The sequence below is a fragment of the Ailuropoda melanoleuca genome, chromosome 4 (assembly GCF_002007445.2).
Source record: "Ailuropoda melanoleuca isolate Jingjing chromosome 4, ASM200744v2, whole genome shotgun sequence".
Lineage (NCBI taxonomy): Eukaryota > Metazoa > Chordata > Mammalia > Carnivora > Ursidae > Ailuropoda > Ailuropoda melanoleuca.
This window is the reverse complement of record NC_048221.1, coordinates 68,616,371-68,635,273: the sequence shown is the minus strand read 5'-3', so window position 1 is coordinate 68,635,273 and position 18,903 is coordinate 68,616,371. Positions and strand designations below refer to the sequence as shown.

The 18,903-nt window shown below is 40.5% G+C and overlaps 1 protein-coding gene across 1 annotated transcript in view; it reads right to left on the bottom strand.

Annotated features, from left to right (window-relative positions):
• The window catches only part of TMEM131 (transmembrane protein 131), a 245,818-nt gene extending 235,923 nt beyond the window's left edge, over window positions 1–9,895 (bottom strand). Inside the window, exon 1 of the mRNA XM_002928116.4 lies at window positions 9,277–9,895. Within this exon, the coding sequence (XP_002928162.3) occupies window positions 9,277–9,457 (181 nt within the window). The 5' untranslated portion in view covers window positions 9,458–9,895. The remainder of the gene's footprint in view (window positions 1–9,276) is intronic.
• Window positions 9,896–18,903: the final 9,008 nt, after the last annotated feature.

Sequence of the window (18,903 nt, the reverse complement as noted above, 5' to 3'; positions counted from 1 at the left end):
ACTGTCTCATTTTACTGAAGATTAAAATCATGTATTATACTATCACAAGCAAGCACCTCCCCAGGAGTACTGACAGCCACAGGGGAATTATAACCAAGAACAGATTTGAAGAGTTAAGGAAGAAGGACTGGATCAAGAAGATGTGGTCCATATATACAATGGAATATTACTCAGCTATCAGAAAGAACGAGTTCTCAACATTTGCAACAACATGGATGAGACTGGAGGAGATTATGCTAAGTGAAATAAGTCAAGCAGAGAAAGACAATTATCATATGGTTTCACTCATTTATGGAACATAAGAAATAGGAAGATCGGTAGGAGAAGGAAGAGAAGAATGAAGGGGGGATAAACAGAAGGGGGAATGAACCATGAGAGACTGTGGACTCTGGGAAACAAACTGAGGGCTTCAGAGGGGAGGGGGGTGGGGGATTGGGATAGGCCGGTGATGGGTATTAAGGACGGCACTGTATGGTGACTAATACAACAAAATAAAAATTAAAAAATAAATAAATAAATAGGAAGAAGGACTGGTGCCCCACATAGGGATAATGTGAGGACTAAATGAGATAAGGTATGCAAAGCAATTAACACAGTGCTTGACACAAAGAAAGTACTTGATAAACATTAGCCATTATCATTAAGTAATTATAGGCATTACCAATTATAGGCAATAATTGCAAACATAATATATTTCCAAAATGGCGAAAAATGAAACTTGTATAAATACTAGCATTTCAGAAATTCCTTTCCTTCTTTCTGCTTCATCTTTAATTGGTTATGCTTCACTGTTTCTCCTACCAAGACGGGACTGAATGTGTTGAAACACATAAAATGCTCGGTCCAGGAAGAACATGACCCACTCCTTAACCTCCAAAAGCTCATGCTCCCATATGAGCACAATTAAACTTAAATGCAGTTGAGTAGGAACTGACAATATTCGGACATTTTCTATTTACAAGAATCTCTAAGACCCTATTAAAATTCAATCTAACTCCAGCCTGCTTCTGTCTTACATCTTCTCTTCAATATGAGTCTCAAGTAACCTTTTTTCACATCCAGCCAGAACCCAAGAGAAGCCCCCAGTAGGTGAGATAAACATTTAAATATGAAATAAGTCCCCTACATGCGAAAGATCTGAAAAGAGAAATTGACTCTTGGTAGTGCTAACCACTACTTCATTCCCTATTTGCAAATCAAGTAGCAATACTTCAGATGAGTCCATGTCACCAATTCACCAAGCATTTTTTAAAGTGATCCAGTTTGAAAAGCACACTGCCCTCTCTTATGCACTGCTCTAACAAGTAACTTTTGAAATGACACACTTTATTTATAAAGAGCTTTGAGATAAGGCTTAAATTCTAGACAGCACCTTTCTACTATAATACCCTAGAAAATCTTCTGCTTCCAATTTAATCATTTCCAAAAAAGAAAATCCAGGTATGGCCCTTGCCATACCAGGAATACAAACTAATTAATTTGTAGCAGAATTGTCTTAGGCTATTTCTCAAACTTTACTGCTGCGACAGTTTTTTACTATCACATGTTTTGATCCAAATACTATAACTATATAAAAAAGAATTAGTTAAGAACCAAAGTTAGACTGTCATATCATTTTGCAATCATAACTCACTTAGAAAATATTCACAAATTTCTTAGAACTTAAGAAGACTTAAAATACGTTTCAATTTATAGGTAAGCAATCTCAGGAAATACTTTAAGCGTGTAGAATTTTTTGTTTCAAATACAGAGCATGTTTCTTTTCTCAAAAACTACATGTTCACAATACTTAGTCATATAATAATTGAAATAATCTGTTCAAAAATGCAGGTTTGATTTATAGTAGCATAAAAAATAAAATACCTAAGAATAAATATAATAACCAAGAGAAGAAAGGCTTGTACACACTGAAAACTCCAAAACACTGCTGAAAGAAATTAAAGACAACACGAATAAATGGAATGACATCCCATGTCATTCATGGAACTGGAAGACTTAATACTGTTTAGATGTCCAAGCTACCCAAAGCAACTTACAGAGTCAATGCAATCCCTATCAAAACCACAAGAGCATTTTTTGCATAAACAGAAAACACCATCCTAAAATCCATATGGGATTTCAAGGGACCCCAAACAGCCAAAACAAATTCTGAGGATTTACACTTCCTGATTTCGAAACATGTAACAGAGCTACAGTAATGGAAAGTGTGGTACTTGCATAAAGAGACAAGTAGACCAATGGAATAGAGAGCCCAGAAATAAATTCTCATGTATGGTCACATGATCATCATATGAGGGTTCCAAAACCACTCACTGGGGAAAGGACATCTCTTCAACAAATGGTACTGGGAAAACTGGGTATTCACATGCAAAAGAATGAATGTGTAGAGATTAAAGAATAAAATGAAAGATCTAAAACTAAAATTCCTAGGGAAAACAGGGGAAAAGCTTCATGACATCGGATTTGACAATGTTTTCTTGGGAAGGACATTAAAAGTGCAGGCAGCAAAAGCAAAAATAGACAAATGGGACTGCATCAGACTTAAAAACTTCTGTGTATCAAAGGTTACAATAAAAGAGTAAAAAGGCAACCTATGGAATGGGGAAAAGTATCTGCAAATCATCTATCTGACGAGGAGTTAATAACCAGTATATATAAAGAACTCCTGCAACTCAACAACAACAGAAAAAACCCAATTTAAAAGTGGTTAAAGGACTTGAATAGATACTTCACACACACACAGAAAAAGATATATATGGCCAACAAGCCTATAAAAGAGGCTCAATATCACTTACAAAAATGCAAATGGAAACCATAATGAGATATAACCTTATATTCACTAAGCTAGCCACTATAAACAAACAAACAAAACCAGAAGATAACAAGCATTTGTGTAAATGTGGAGAAACTGAACCTCTGTGAACTGCCGGTAGAATTGTAAAATGGTGCAGCTACTATGGAAAATAGTATGGCAGTGGCTTTAAAAATTAAAAATAGAACTACCATATGACCCAGTAATCCCACTTGTGGGTATATATCCCAAAAGAATTAAAAGCAGGATCTCAAAAGAGACATTTGCACACCCATGTTCATAGCAGAATTACTTACAACAGCCAAGAAGTGAAAGCAATCCAAATGTCCACGGATGGGTAAATGGATAAATGAAATGGAAAAAATGGTATATAAATACAGCAGAATATTATTGAGCTTTAAAAAGGAAAGAAATCCTGTCACACGCTACAGTATGATGAACCTTCAGGACATTATGCTAAGTGATATAAGCCAGCCACAAAAAGACAAATCTGCATGATTCTACTTATATGAAGTATCTAAAGTAGTAAAATTCATAAAAACAGAAAGTAGAATGATGGGGCTGGAGCAGGGGAGAGAGATGGGGAGATACTGTTCAATGCATATGAACAGAGTTTCAGTTATGCAATATGAAAAAGTTCTGGAGATCTGTTCCACAACAATGTGAATATACTTAATACTACTGAACAGTAGTCTTAACATGGTTAAGACAGTGTAATTTTATGTGTGTTTTTTTTTTTTTTACGATTATATAGAAACAAAGCAGGTTCGACACTCGATCATGACAGACATGTCAAGGATCCTCTTAGATCTTAGGCATTTTTCGGACCTTTGCTCTAAGTGCTAAATGTTATAAAATGAATCACACACAGAGTTATGGCTTTCTAAAAATCTCTCTAAGGCAATCACATGGGAATGAAAGCAAAACTGATCTAGTATTACAAATGAAACTAATGACCACCTAACCCAAAAACCTTCATAAGAATGAACAAAGCATTAGAAATGAACTTCTTTGGGAGCTCCTGGACCTCTAATGGAATTCTCAAAGAGATTTCCCCATTGTTAAAAGCTGATGCTACTACCAGCCTTTGGATTATTTCCAGTTCCTTTTAATCAGGGCTAGTTTCTGAGAATATTCCACATGTCTAGACTAACTTGTCATACCAGTCTAGAACTAAGGAATGTTCACAAAATTCAGTCTTAATCTTGACCTAAGAATATATCAGGTACTTAAATCATTGAGTACAGAGTCAGTAGCTTTCATTACCAAATATCTGTTCCCTAGACTATCCATTCATGGGTTTCCTTGGTTTCCTTTTAAGAATGTACATGATCCAGAATGGCCTGTGATCATTTTAATGGTTAACAGTAAGGATGATACAGAGTTTACAGTTATTAAAAAAAAAAAAGTGCACTTCACTGGAATACTTAATACATTGCTTCTGCAAGAACTGGCAGTTCTGCTCTTTCTCCAACTGGTATACATCAAAATCTACTACCTGAAGTACTCATCCAGGATTATATAGTTGGTTCTAGGAACAGACAGCTTGGGATGGAAACCTGGCTCAACTACCTACCAACTCTGTTACCTTCAGAATACTCCTTAATTTCTCTGTGCCTGTTTCATGATCTATAAATTAGGGTATAGAAGAATCTCAAACCTTAAAATCCAAAAGTTACAAAAGTGTGCTTTACATTAAGTGTCTATCACTCAGTTACAAGGAAAATCAACATGCAGAGAAGAAAAAAAGTGGTGTTACCCTATGTCTTATTACAGCAGAATTCATAATGACACCAGTAACCAAGGTCCAAGTTTTACCTGTACTCTTGACTCTCTGGCCCAGTCCCAGGTATAAGGGGGAAGATAAGGTCATTTTAGGTAAACTTCATTTAAAACCGAATGCCTGCTATGTATATACATAGCTGTTGAAAGAGGTTCAAAAATTCCAGTCTGGGTGAAGAAATGTCACCCATAAAACAATTTAAGTCGCTAAGTGTGTCAGAATGAATGACAAATGAGCAACAAAGACAATGCAAACAGAAGTGGAGAAAGTCTGGAGGTGAGAGCCCACCACAATGCCTCCAGGCTGGAGGCCATGGGGAGTTGACCAAGAAGGGGAACAGACATTGACACCACTTGCTAAGGGATCAAAACAAGACCAACGTGGCAGAGAGAATAATCACAGCATTGGTAAAAACTGGGAAACCAGAGATGGTGTGAGATAATTCTGCCCTAGACATGTGCAGCGCATGCTGGTGGCTGGACACACGTGTGAAGGAAGACATCCAGTGGGCGGCTGGAGAGCAGTGACTGCCGACTAAGGATGATAACCAAGAAGTACAAAGTCATGGAAATGAAAGGAGAAAAGTTCCAAGAAGCAGCTATCAACAGTGCCTGATGCTGCTTAAAAAAGATAGTGAGGAAAAATTTAGCCATAGAAAAAAGGCCTCTCCATCTGCCAAGGCCAGTCAGAAAGCTCAAGCCATGCGTAGATGAAAAAGTTTCTAAAATATCAAGCACTCAGCAATGATTTAATTTTTCCCCAAGAATCGTTCGGCTTATTACTACTCCGGATGATAACAAATTAGATGATTTTAAATCTACTCTCAAAGCTGATCTTTTTGGCAAGCATCTATGAGGACCCACTGAAAGGATTACAAAGAGAAGGAAAATAGTCATTAACAAGAGAAAGAGAGGACACACTTTTCCCAACTACAGGATTCCAAAGCTTCTGGCAGTAGCAAACAGCTTTTAGTAAAAGTAAGCCAATAGAAGTTCATTAGTGAAGCAGTATTAACAAAGTAATATTCTACTTACTAGGGTCTAAACTGAAGAGTAGCCATTCTACCACCATACAAAAGATTAAAACATCTCTTAAGAAAATCATTTCTAAAAATAATTTTACATTAAAAAGTAATAATTTGATTAGAAAAAAATAAATACCACTCCTAATCAATTCTACCATCCTAAGACAACTCCCCTAATGACATTTTACTCTCTTTTCTTCTGGCCTTTATTACTAAGTACTTTGTTCATATGCTTTGTAGATAAAACATTTTTGGACCCTCCTCCTGCGTCTGTCACAAATACAAACTTAAAACAAAAATTTCTATACAAACTAATGTATCCAGCAAACAAATTTAAAAGTCCTAATAAAGATTATCAAACTTTGCCTTGCCATTTATATCCAATTTATACATGTGACACTGAAATTTGTCACAAACTAAAGCAACCATATTCCTAAAAATCTATCCAAGTTCATACCTACTAGATACATAAAATGGAGCTTTTTATTTATAATAAATTGAAAGACAACCATGCCTTCCCAAAACCCATTTGACAGCGAAACTGTATTACTTGATATAAGATGCTTTTTAAAAAAACTCCTATTTGCTGGTCACAATGGGCAGATTAATAAATCAAAATACTACTGGGGCGTCTGGATGGCTCAGTCAGTTAGGCATCCAACTCTTGGTTTTGGCTCAGGTCTTGATCTCAGGGTCATGTAACTGAGTCCTGCATTGGGCTCAGTGCTCAGCGTGGAGTCCGCTTGCCCCTCTCCCTCTGCTCCTCTCTCTCTCAAATAAATAAAAATCTTTTAAAAAAAAAAATCAAAATACTACTAAAAATTATGTTTAACATACATACACATATTTTCACTATATATTTTAATATTTTCACTACACATATCTATTTTCACTATTCTCAATATTTAGAACTTAGCTTCAAGAAAAATTTTGACACCAATCCAGAATAAGTGAGTTATTTGTAGTAATCACAGTAACTTCTTCCTTTCCCAACTCTTTCAAAATCCTTACAAACTGTAGAGCACAGCCAAAACATTCTCAAAGGTCCCTTTTCTCTGAAATAATTATACATCCCCACTGATCAGTAAAATTGGATGTTAAGATACAGGAATGTTAAAACATCCAGGATGTTAAGACAAGGAATGGCTCATGCTTCTGACTTAAGGAAATTAACATCTAGTCCAAACATTAAAAACTGCATTAGATAATGCACTTAGCTATTCTGCTGTTTTTAACAAGAGGCAATGAGTTTTATTTTGTTGTGAAGATTTTCTAGTGAAATTCTGCTACAACTGAGGAAAAATATACAAAATACCCAGAGAACCATCATTAATATTGCAGGAAAATCTTAAGTTTAAAAAATTACTAGTTTATACTACTAAAATAAACACAAAAAATCCTCAGGGTATAAACTGACAAACTGAACTCAGCTACCTTCAGAAATCTGACCAGGTTTCCTGAAAAAACTCAACAACGCATTTTTAGGGCAAATGCTGTATTTGTGACCCATCAGATGCCAAACTCACGGTATCATAATCATGTAAAAATCAATCTCATTTCTTCTACTTACTCAAACAAAAACGATACTATAGTTTGATCAGCAAGAAGGCTGAAAGCACAGGCCATTTTTAGAGCAACCTTCACAGAATATTTGATTAGAACCAGATTTCATCTGTGATGGGCACAGGCTTATGTTCTATATTAGTATAATTACCATCAATATCTTGACTAGCTGGTTTGTACATTCAAACTGTTCGTACAGACACAACATGGGCCACAAAAGCTGTTTGATTCTGCCAGCACCACTGACTGATTCAACCACATCTTTTCATACTTTACACCCTGGCAAGAAATTCTCATCTGAGCCTTACACTTATGGGTATTAGAGACGTTCACTAAAACTTATGAACAAATAGGAAATTAGCAAATATAATTTAGGCTGACATTTCTTAAACAAGGGATTTGTTAACTATACACAGAAAATTAGCATACATATGGCTGTGGGGGAAAAAAGCAGAAGGATAATATAACCTTAATGTTTTACGAGACTCAATCATTATTTTATTTCCCTGTGCTAATGGCCCATGAAGACAGTCATTCACTCAAACAAATGTTAAATCCCTACTATGTGCCTGGCACTGTACAAGGTAAGAAAAAGAACTGAAAAGCAAGGACACAATACCTGCCAAGGACTACTTGAAACAAAAGGAGACATGCCCATTAAATTATTGTGCTGTTTTAGCTTTATTGGACACCAACTACATGCCAGACCCGTACTGGACACCACGGACACACAATAGTAACAATCATCTAACTGCACATCTGTAACCAATCAATGAACTATGACAGTAACAGGCCTGACTAGTCATAAAGCAGCAATATTTTATTCTGGAAATAATCTTGCCTCTGTCAATTAATTCTTCCTATACATGGTAATTCTCTGAATAATTTCCACCTATGTTAACCCAGACTAAGGTTGCTTACAAGGTTAACTGAGAGAATTTAATGTTTTGAACAAAAATGAAACAGTGGAGAGAGGCACATTTGTACTTCAACATAGATTTGGTTTGCATTTAGCTATTGCCTTCAATAATGGTAACAAGTGACTTAAGTCATAAAGCAGAACCCCAACCCGAAAGTTACTGTGGCAAGACATTATTTTTTGTAATGGCAGTTTAGTGTGGAGTGGAAGCTAAACTAAGAAGTTTTGCTTAGCTTTTTAAAAACCACTCACTTTTAGTGATTTCTTTGTGAAAGCTCTGTGACCACTTATTTCCCTAGGCTCAAAAACAGGTAGTGCCAACACAACTACAGATTTGGTCCTCTAGGTTACAAATAATTTTTAAACTTGTAGAAGTACCAGTTTTAAAGTCATTCGATACTAATGAGTTTTTTAAAAATAGGGGTCAGTCCTTAACTAAATTACAGATAAAGGTTTGCAAACTAGAAACGGCATATCTGTTTTTAAACTCTTTCACATTAAAGATGACACCCAATCTTAAAATAAAAATGTAAACAGACTTCCAGTAGCTTACTAGAGAACTAAACAGAATTGTATTACATACACCGAATTGCTAGCTAAACAATACTGCAAAACGATAAAGGAGAGGGAAGCTGAAGAAACAAGATTCCTCTCCAAGAAATGTTTCAACAAATTCGAAGTAAAATTTTGTAAGCTATGTTTTGAACCCTTTCCACTAGTCTTGCTATTTTTACTACATTTTCTGTGTGCACGCCGTTATTAAAACCACAACCAAACGGGGGAAAGTGTTCTAAAATGTGACTATTAACAGCGATCAAGTCTAAAAATATGCTCCTCCTACACAGTGGGCCAAGTGGCAAGAAGATACGCGAACTCAGGAAGTTTTGAAATGGCAGTGACAGGAGTCAAAAGGGAAGACAAGGGGAAGGAATCACGGAAAACAAGAGCAACTCCGTGCAGCCAACGCCGCGAGTTGGCATTCGCACTGCAAGTTCCCGGCTCGGGACGGGACTCGAACGAGCAACTTCGCGCTGGACGGAGCTGCACGCACCGCCGCCCTCGGAGCCCCGAGCCGCAGCCCTTCCTCCCCGCTCGCAGCCGGGCGGCCGCCTCCGCGAGGGCGCGCTGACAGCCGCGGGGCTGGGCCTGGGAGATGCCGGCCGGCTGACACCCACCTTCCTTCTCGGCCCGCGCCGCGGCCACTACGAGGGTCATCACCAGGTGCAGCGCTCCCAGTAGGCCGGCGGCCGCGCTCCGCGGGCCCCAACCGCGGCTGGCCGCGGGCTCCACACCGGCCCCTGCGGACGTGGAGGCGGCGGCGGCTCCTGCTGCTGCTCCTCCAGCCCGCTTCCCCATCCCTGCCGGCCGGGGGCCGCCGCGCTCGAGATCCGGCGCGGCCCTTCTCGGCGAGGCGGCGGCAGCGGCGGCGCGGGAGCCGTGGTCCAGGCTCTGGCCGCGGCGCAGGGGGTGAGAGCGGTTCCGGGCCCAGGGCTCGGGCTCCGGGCGTGGGTCTGGGTCCGTGCGTGCGTGTGAGCAGGAGTGTCAGTCACGGCCTCGGCCTCGGCATCGCCTACGAAGAGTCGAAGCGGAGAGGCCACGGGTCAAGCACGGCGGGCAGCCATACTGGAAACGGGCAAGGGCCACGGGCTCTGGGCGCTGGCCTGCGAGGGGCGGGGCGCGGCCCTGGGCACCGCCCCCGCCGTGCCGTCACCTATGGGGCCAGCAGGTCAGTCTGTTTGCCCCGGAGTCCGTGGGTCCCAATTTCTTGACCCGCTCTCGGAAGCCCACGCCTTCGCCTGCCGGACAGGACGCGGGCAGTACAACCCCAACCTGTCACCGCTGCCCCGCGGAGGAGGAGGAGGGAGGCTGGCCCGGGCCCAGCCGCCAGGACTTATGATGGCGGTTCACGCTTCGCAGAGGCAATGACGGCAATGAGGCAAGGAGGCCTTGCCGCGCAGCCGCGTTGGGATGTGGGCGGGGCCGGGAGGAACTGCGGGGCACTAGGGGAGGCTCGCTCGCTGCTCCAACGCGGGAACTCCTCGTGCATCCCTGGTACTGCAATGCGAGAGCCTTCCAGAGGACTGAGTGCACATCCGGACCTCGAGGCCCAGAGCGGAAAATCCATTCCAGTGACTCCTCCTGGTCTCACCTCCGCCTTTCGGCTTCCTGAGAATACTCCTGGTGGTGCTTCCTTGAGGACTGCGACCCACTCCATTCATCGTTGTATCTTCAAGGCACACTCCCCAGAAGCGCTTAATGGTATCATCTTGCTCTTGGAATTGTGCCTGCTTATATATAAAGCAGCAGTGACCCTGGACGAGGTGGGCAGATTGTTCTTTAGAAAGTGCCCAGTGGACGTGCTGGCTTTCTCCGGCTTGGAATAATTCTTAAGACGTTTTTTACAGCTAGTTCCTGCAAGGCCCAAATCAGACGCCTTTTTAATCTCTTCAGGAAGCCTTCTCATGCTTCTTTCCACTTTAAGTGGAGGTTCTTGGTGGGCGTGGCTATTGCCTACAAAAATCTAAGTTCCTTGAGAGTACCTCATTACTTGTCTTAATAACTTCCCCTAACTTAGTAACTATCTTAGTAACTTCCCCTAATTCCAGAGCCATTTGCTTATGCTTACCAGTATTGGTTGAGTGAGTCAATGTATTTTTAAGGCCACGTCCACCCCAATACGTCTGAGAACAAACAACAAAGGAAAATAAGATTTCAGAAAGGCTTACAAAAGGAACTCAAAGTGCTACCCTGTGCAGTAGTCTTCTTCGTCAAGCAAGCACTTAAATTTTTTATTTATAAATTAATATATTTTTATTTTTTTATTTCTTTTTAAAAAAGATTTTATTTATTTATTCGACAGAGATAGAGACAGCCAGCGAGAGAGGGAACACAAGCAGGGGGAGTGGGAGAGGAAGAAGCAGGCTCATAGCGGAGGAACCTGATGTGGGGCTCGATCCAATAACGCCGGGATCACGCCCTGAGCAGAAGGCAGACGCTTAACCGCTGTGCCACCCAGGCGCCCCTATAAATTAATATATTTTTAATAGCCTTACCCTAATGATTTTGAAAAGCAGTTTTCCTGAATATTAGTGTTAAAATTGAGTAATCAAATTTTGTTCTCAATGTAGTGTAGGAATAATTATCTCTAAGTTGGATTCTGTATTTGTGTATGTAAGGAAAGAGATTTCTAGAAGGTTTTTAACTCAATAAAGAAATCAAACCCAAGGAAAAGTAACTGAGTGCCTTAGCTGTGTCAAAGAGTACCTTCCAATGTGCAGCACAAGGAGCTGGTAACCCTCCCCCCATTACCAGGTTCAGGGCAAACAAATCTCTCCAACTATGAAATGCTCAGGTTCTCTTACACAGGAATCAACCACATCCTCTGATTAGCCTGAGGCTCAAGAGCCGCATGGGAAATAACTTGCATATGTCTATAATTGGAGCTTAGACATACATAGACACGTTTGATCAGAGGCCAATTTCCCATGAAGCTAATGAAGCTTAAGTTTTAGGTCTCCTCTCCTGCATAAGTTCCTTCCAAGGCCTTCCAGTTATGTATTTATGAGCTTTAATCTTGTTCTTAATGGGCACTCCCCTCCCCAATAGTTGTGTAAGTTTTAGGACCCACTGTACCTGAACCTTCCCTGTATCTAATGGACATTGGGAGCCAGAAGGGTGATAATGGAAGTTTGTTTCCCAGAAGGGAAAAGGAAGTCTCTTTGCTGGGAGAATAATAATAATAAAAGAAGAAGGACTTACTAGACAGCTTAGTTGAGACACCATCACCCCGTTATCCCCTTTCCCGCAACACTCACGTGCCTTGGGAAGGAGAGAACTTGGAGTTAAAACAGAAGAAACGATCACCAAGGACCCTTCTGAACTTCTTGATTAGCTCCAGACCTCCCTTCTCCCCTTTGAGGAATTAGAGAGACCTGGGCATTTGGCAGGTGAAGGCAGGCTCTTCAGCTGGCAAGATTAGGGAAAACCTGCTAAACCAGCGGTTCTCAAAGTGGTAGACCAGCAGCGCCTGCATCACCTGGGAACTTGAGGTCCAGCAGTCTGTTTAATGAGCCACGGGAGTGATTCTAGTACATGCTCAGGTTGGAAAAACCGTTGATATAAGCCAGGAACTATACATTGTTGGAACTCCTCATCTTCTACTTGCTTTGCCCTCTAGCCAGATTAGTAGACTACAGTTAGAAGCAGAGTTAAAAGTTACTCAGATGTATTTGGGCTTAAATCCCAGCCCTGCCTTTATTAGCTATATGATGATAGGCAAATTGCTCAGCTCTTCTGGCCCCACTTTCCTTTTGTGTAAAATGATACCTAATAAATTTGGGCAGTTGAAGCAAGATGTGTTTGTAAACTTATAGACTCTGCCACATAGTAGGAGATTGTCAGAGGTAGCTATTGAATACGTAGTTTATCAAAACACCGTATTAGGCACAGAGAGAGTTTCAAAGATCATTGATTGATTTAGACTCCCACATCACTCAAAATATTTGGGAAGGCTTACAAGAATACTTGCATTAAATAAAAATGTATTTAAATTAAAATTTGGGACCAAGAGGAGAAAACACTGTGTGAAGTCCCCCCAGCTCTACCTTCCTGGATCCCTAGTTGACTGCATGTGGTTCTCCTGGTATTAGATGCTATGCTCTTTCAAGTCACCAGCCAGACCTTGTTGTGTCTATTGCTGGTCCCACCCCAGCATCTTCTAGACGTTTTAAACTCACACGAGCTCTTAATCTACCCCAGCATGCTTTATCCACGCCTTTTCCTATCTCCAGAGCAACTCCGACTATCAAGTTGCATAGGCCATAAACCTAAGAGTTATTTTTTACTCATCTCCATGAATATCCAGAATCTAGACGTTTCTCACCACCTTCAGGGCACACCCTGGTGTGAGTTGCATCATCTTCTGCCAGGAATTCTGCAAGAACTTCTTAACAGTTTCTCCTGATTCCAACTACTTTTTCAGTGAAAAGTTTTCACTCACAGCACCTGCCTAATGGAATGCTGTGTTACATTTCAACGGGTTCAAGCCAATTGGAAGCCGATAAAGGACTGTGAACTTTGAGTGACCCCTTAGACCAGACCCTTATTGACCTGACTGAAGACTTGTTCCTATCCAGTGAACAAAGATCCTTATTTTATCTAATGCTGTTCTTTCCTACCCAGAGTCCTGGTTTCCCATCCTTGATGAGCATAACCACCTCGAGCACTTAAAAAACCCTGGCTTTTCCCACTTCATGAATTACTCAATGACTTTTTTCACTGGTGTATTTCCTTGCTTGACAAGTATATAGACTCAGCTTTGATTTTTCTTTCTTTTAGTTCTGGTGCTCTTCACATTTTGACATAAATTTGCACACTTATTGTCAACACAGCAGCCAGAGCGACCCATTTAAAACATAAGACATCTCATCCCTCCTGCAGTGGCTCTCATCTCAGGGTAAAAGCCAAATCTCTTATGATGACCCACATGGCTGTAAATGATCTGGCTCCCTGTGAACCTTGTCTTCCAGGCTCCGTCTGTTTCGGCTCAATCGCCGTGGTTTTGTTCCTCAAACATACCATGGATTCTTCTGCTCCAGGGTTTATGCCCTAGCTCTTTCCTCTGTCTAAAGTGCTTTCTTCTCCACTTCTGTGCTTGGCTCACTCTCTCACTTCCTTTCAGTCTTGGCTCAGTTACCTCCTTCTCTGTGAAGCATACTCTGATCATCATTGTTAATACTGCAGTTCAGTATGCCCACCCCCAAGTCCAATCCTCCTTATTCTGTGCTCATTTTCTCTATTTCCCATAAAACTTATCACTTTCTCTAATACTATATAATTTATTTATTCATTATGTATCGCCATTATCTGTCTTTCACCCCCATCTGTTTTGTTCACTGGTGTATCCCAAGTTTCTAGAATGTACTAAGCACTTACTAACACTTACAGAGTGAATGAATGAATAAGTGGATGGAAGGATGAATTAGTTAATAAATAGAACCAAAAGATAAAGAGCAGTAAGACCTACTTCTTCCACTCTATGGAACTTAAAATCCAGTGGAAAAGATAGCCATGTACACAGTATAACAGGAGGGAGTGAACCAAAGGAGAGAAGTGGAGAGGGAATATGAAGGCAACGCTGGGTTCTGCCAATTCTTTTATGTATCCAGTCTTTTCAACATCTTCAACTGATTTTTCTTTGTTTTCAGTTGCATGTCTCTTTAGTTCAGAGTAGGCATAAAGCCCACAGCAGTCAGGTGAATAAGAAGCAAGATAGCAGATTGAGAGTCTCCTTCAATACACAGAGTGATCTCTTCATTTTTTCTGCTGTGTGCCTTATTCCTTGTTAGGTTTCTCTTGGTGGTGTTCTTTTAAAAAAGAATCAACTCACAAAGCCCCAGGTTTAAGTCTACTCCACTTCCTATGTAAATCGCCGCAGCCTAGAGTAGGGCAAGTAAACAGAGAGCTTCGTGCTATAGGAAGGGGATAGTGGTTTATGAGGTGGTGAGCTGAGCTCACTCTCTATGTGGACTCTAACCTATTTGTTTTTTAAGTAATTTTTTAATTATTATTATTATTTTTTAAAGATTATTTATTTATTTCACAGAGATAGACAGCGAGAGAGGGAACACAAGCAGGGGGAGTGGGAGAGGAAGAAGCAGGCTCCCAATGTGAGACTCGATCCCACAACGCCGGGATCACACCCTGAGCCGAAGGCAGATGCTTAACGACTGCGCTACCCAGGCGCCCCCTGGACTCTAACCTATTTGAAGCTTTTTATCGTATATTCCTCAAGACCCGATTCCTTTGCAATTTCCAAATTCACGTGAACTAAGGCCTCATTGAAGACAATAACCGCTACCACATATCCACCTCTGCTAATAAGCATCTTGATTTTGATGCTAGAATTTACTAGTTTTGTTTAATATGTTCCTTCCAAGTTGACTGACACATTTTATAAGCCTATAGTAATCTTTTGAGCATTTGTAAGAAATATTTTTGTGGTAAACATCCTAATTTGAAATAAACCAAAAATTTCAGCCTGCCATTCAAATTCTCCACAACACGTGTAAGATATCTGTCTTAACTTTTTCTCTCCTAGAAGAACTATCATTAATCTTATGACTTTTTGAAATGTTTCATGTGGTTTGGTGGTCTTTCCAGTGAAAGGAAGGAGATAATACTCTTTTTTTTTTTAAAAGACTTTATTTATTTATTTGAGAGAATGAACAAGAGAAAGGGAGAGAGCACAACCTGGGGGAGAGGCATAGGGAGAGAGAGAGAAGCAGGCTCCCCGCTGAGCAGAGAGCCTGATGTGGGGCTCAATCCCAGGACCCTGGGATCATGACCTGAGCTGAAGGCAGACGCTTAACCAATGAACCACCCAGGTGGCCCAGGACACAATTTTCTTGAGGACAGATGATGCCTCAGTATTTTTCCTCTTCCTCCCATCTCCCCTACCATTGTCCTCTCTAGTACTCAGTAAGTACTTTGAAATAGTATTTTAGGCTACCCTGAGTTTCTGAACTGTCCTAAACACCATTATTAAAGAGACCTACTTCAACCATCATTCAATTATGCTTAAAATGTCACCGTTTGGTGGTAATTAGCAGCCTCGAAAAGCCATTAAGGGGGAAGAACACACTGAACAATGTGTTGAGGGATTTTTGTGTTCCGACCTCTCCCTATTATTTAACTGTTTGTAACTGTAAAATTTCTGGGAATACTCAGTATAGGCAAGGACCAACATATTCAAGATGCTCAAATGGAGATCAGAAATGATGAAAAACAGGATTAAAACATTAATAATGTACGAGAGTAAAATGACATCTGCTGAGATGTGCTGTAGGAGAGACACAATTTTCTCCGCCAAGTCCAGTGTGAGTTCCACAAATGAGGAATTAAGAATTGGCCATTATGTGTGCAGCCTTTAATGGCAGTCTGAGAGCAGTTTTCACAGCTATACACATGCTTGTGTAGTGTTTTCTGTAAAGTGAATTCTACTTTGTCTAAACATCATGTTAATTTCTGGTATTTTAACCACAAGTAAAATTTTGTATTTTTTTTTTTTTTGAGAGAGAGAGAGAGCACGTGCATGTGCACACACAAGGAAGGGTGGGGAGGGGTGAGTTAGGGGGAGGAACAGAGGGAGAGGAAGAGGGAGAAAGGATCTTAAGCAGGCTCCATGCCTAGGGCAGAGCCCCACTTGGGGCTCGATCCCACCACCCTGAGATTGTGACCTGAGCCAAAATCAAGTCTGATACTTAACCGACTAAACCACCCAGGTGCCCCTAAATTTTGTATTTTAAGTCCAGTATTTTCAAACCGTGTAACATGGCTGGTAAAATGTTTTCATGACCACAAATTAACAAGTCTTTGAATTATTCTTAAAAGAAAAGTGTCATCAAAGAAATAGTCTGTGCAAGTTCTCAAGAGTAATACTTGTGTTTCGGAGTTAGTCTACATTATGGGTAACATCTATATTCTATCATTAAGGTTTGATGCTTTGAATACCTTTGATAGTACACAGGCCAGGGAATATTAATAGCAGACTCCTTGATCTTCATAAAATATGCATTTTGTCACACAGTGGAAAATAGGAGAACTTTTGTTGTTGGAGAAAATCTTGTTTTCTTTTTGGCAATGTGGTTTCACTTGTGAATAGCCTCACACCAAAAATCCATAGGATTTTAGAATAAGAAATGACTGTAAATATTTAGTTAAGGCTTTGGAAGTATCCCCTCCATGTCCAGCTATTGTTTGGCAAGTTACTCATCCTTTCTAAATCTGTTTCCACAGTTTCATGTTTTAAAAAATGGCAAAATATAACTACTGAAGGCTAGTTGTAAGGATTGAATAAACTAACTTCCATGGAACTATCTTGCACCTGTCAAGTGCTCACTAATGTTCCTCTTGTTGATAATGATTATCATTCCAGAAAGGAAATTGAGGCCCAGAAATAAAGGGACCTGTCCAAGATAATGGCAGAGCAGAATTTCATTTTGTGTTTCAACTTTAGGTCCATTTAATATTTTATATGTCTACAGTGTTTTCTTTGGCAGAATGTTCTTATAATTTTTGCATTAATCTTATAATAATGCCAAAAGCCGGGGTGCCTGGGTGGCACAGTGGTTAAGCGTCTGCCTTCGGCTCAGGGTGTGATCCCGGCATTGTGGGATCGAGCCCCACATCAGGCTCCTCTGCTATGAGCCTGCTTCTTCCTCTCCCACACCCCCTGCTTGTGTTCCCTCTCTTGTTGGCTGTCTCTATCTCTGTCGAATAAATAAATAAAATCTTTAAAAAAAAATAATGCCAAAAGCCGAGGAACTAAAACTCTGTTGAAGTGATAGCACAGGTCAATCCAGTAATCATGAGAGGTGACTCAAATGATTCCTCAAGAAGCCTCTCCCTAAAAGCTCTCCCTTATTAGCCAGAGCTTGAACTACCTGAGATTACCAACTCAAGCCTAAGCATTTTATGTGAGCCCGGGTTATGCTGTGACAACAAACAGCCTCCAAATTTCAATGACTTAAAACAACAGACTTGTTTCTCTCTTCCACTACATGTGCACTCAGGACCACAGCTGATGGAGTGAAGTGGGTCTCTATAGCAGATGGAAAAGAGTGCTCTTGAGGGTCTGATAATGGCAATTAAATTATCCGATGGAATTGATTTTCCTCTTGTCTACTCACAACACATTGGTCAGAGCAAGTCATATGGCTGCTCCTCGCTTCAAAGGACAAAGGATCGGGAAGCATAATCCTGCCTATGGCTGGAAGGAGAGAGGGCAGGACAGTTTAAAAGCCCTAATGACTACCACAGGCTTTAAATTATTTTCTTTTCTCCTTGGAAAATGAGAAACAGCAGCCCGAGAAAAGATGGTGGAAGCTGGTTTCCGTTTCTCATGAATTATCAAGTGGTACAGACCAGCCTTAACTCTCTATCATTTACAGCTTGTTGGTTGGTTTAATAGATTTTTGTTTGTTTTTAAGGTTTTACTTAAATTCCAGTTAATATACAGTGTAATATTAGTTTCAGGTGTGCAATATAGTGATTCAACACTTTCATATACCACCCAGTGCTCATCACAACTAGTTCCCTCCTTGATCCCTAGCCCCTATTTCCCCATCCCCCCACCTACCTCCCGTCCGTAAGCAGCAGTTTGTTTTCAATAGTTAAGAATCTGTTTCTTGGTTTGCCTCTCTCTTTTTTCCCCAGGTTGTTTGTTTTGTTTCTTAAATTCCACGTAAGAGTGAAATCATATGGTATTTGTTTTTCTCTGACATTTTGCTTAACATTATATTCTCTAGCTCCATCCACATGTTTCAAATGGCAAGATTTCATTGTTTTTATGGCTGAGTAATATTCCATTGTGTGTGTGTGTGTGTGTGTGTGTGTATACACATATATCACATCTTTATTCCTTCATCAGTTGATAGACATTTGGGTCCTTTCCATTATTTGTCTATTGTAGGTAATGCTGCTATAAACATTGGGGTGCATCTATCCCTTCGAATTAGTATTTTTGTATTCTTTGGATAAATACCTAGAATTACAATTGCTGAATCATAAGGCAGTTCAATTTTTAACTTTTTGAGGAACTTCCATACTGTTTTCCAGAGTGGCTGCACCAGTTTGCATTCCCACCAACAATGTGAGAGGGTTCCCCTTTCTCCACAGCCTCTGGAACACCTGTTGTTTCCCGTGTTGCTGATTTTAGCCATTCTGACAGGTGTGAGGTGTTATCTCATTGTAGTTGTGATTTGTATTTCCCTGATGATGAGTGATGTTGAGCATCTTTTCAT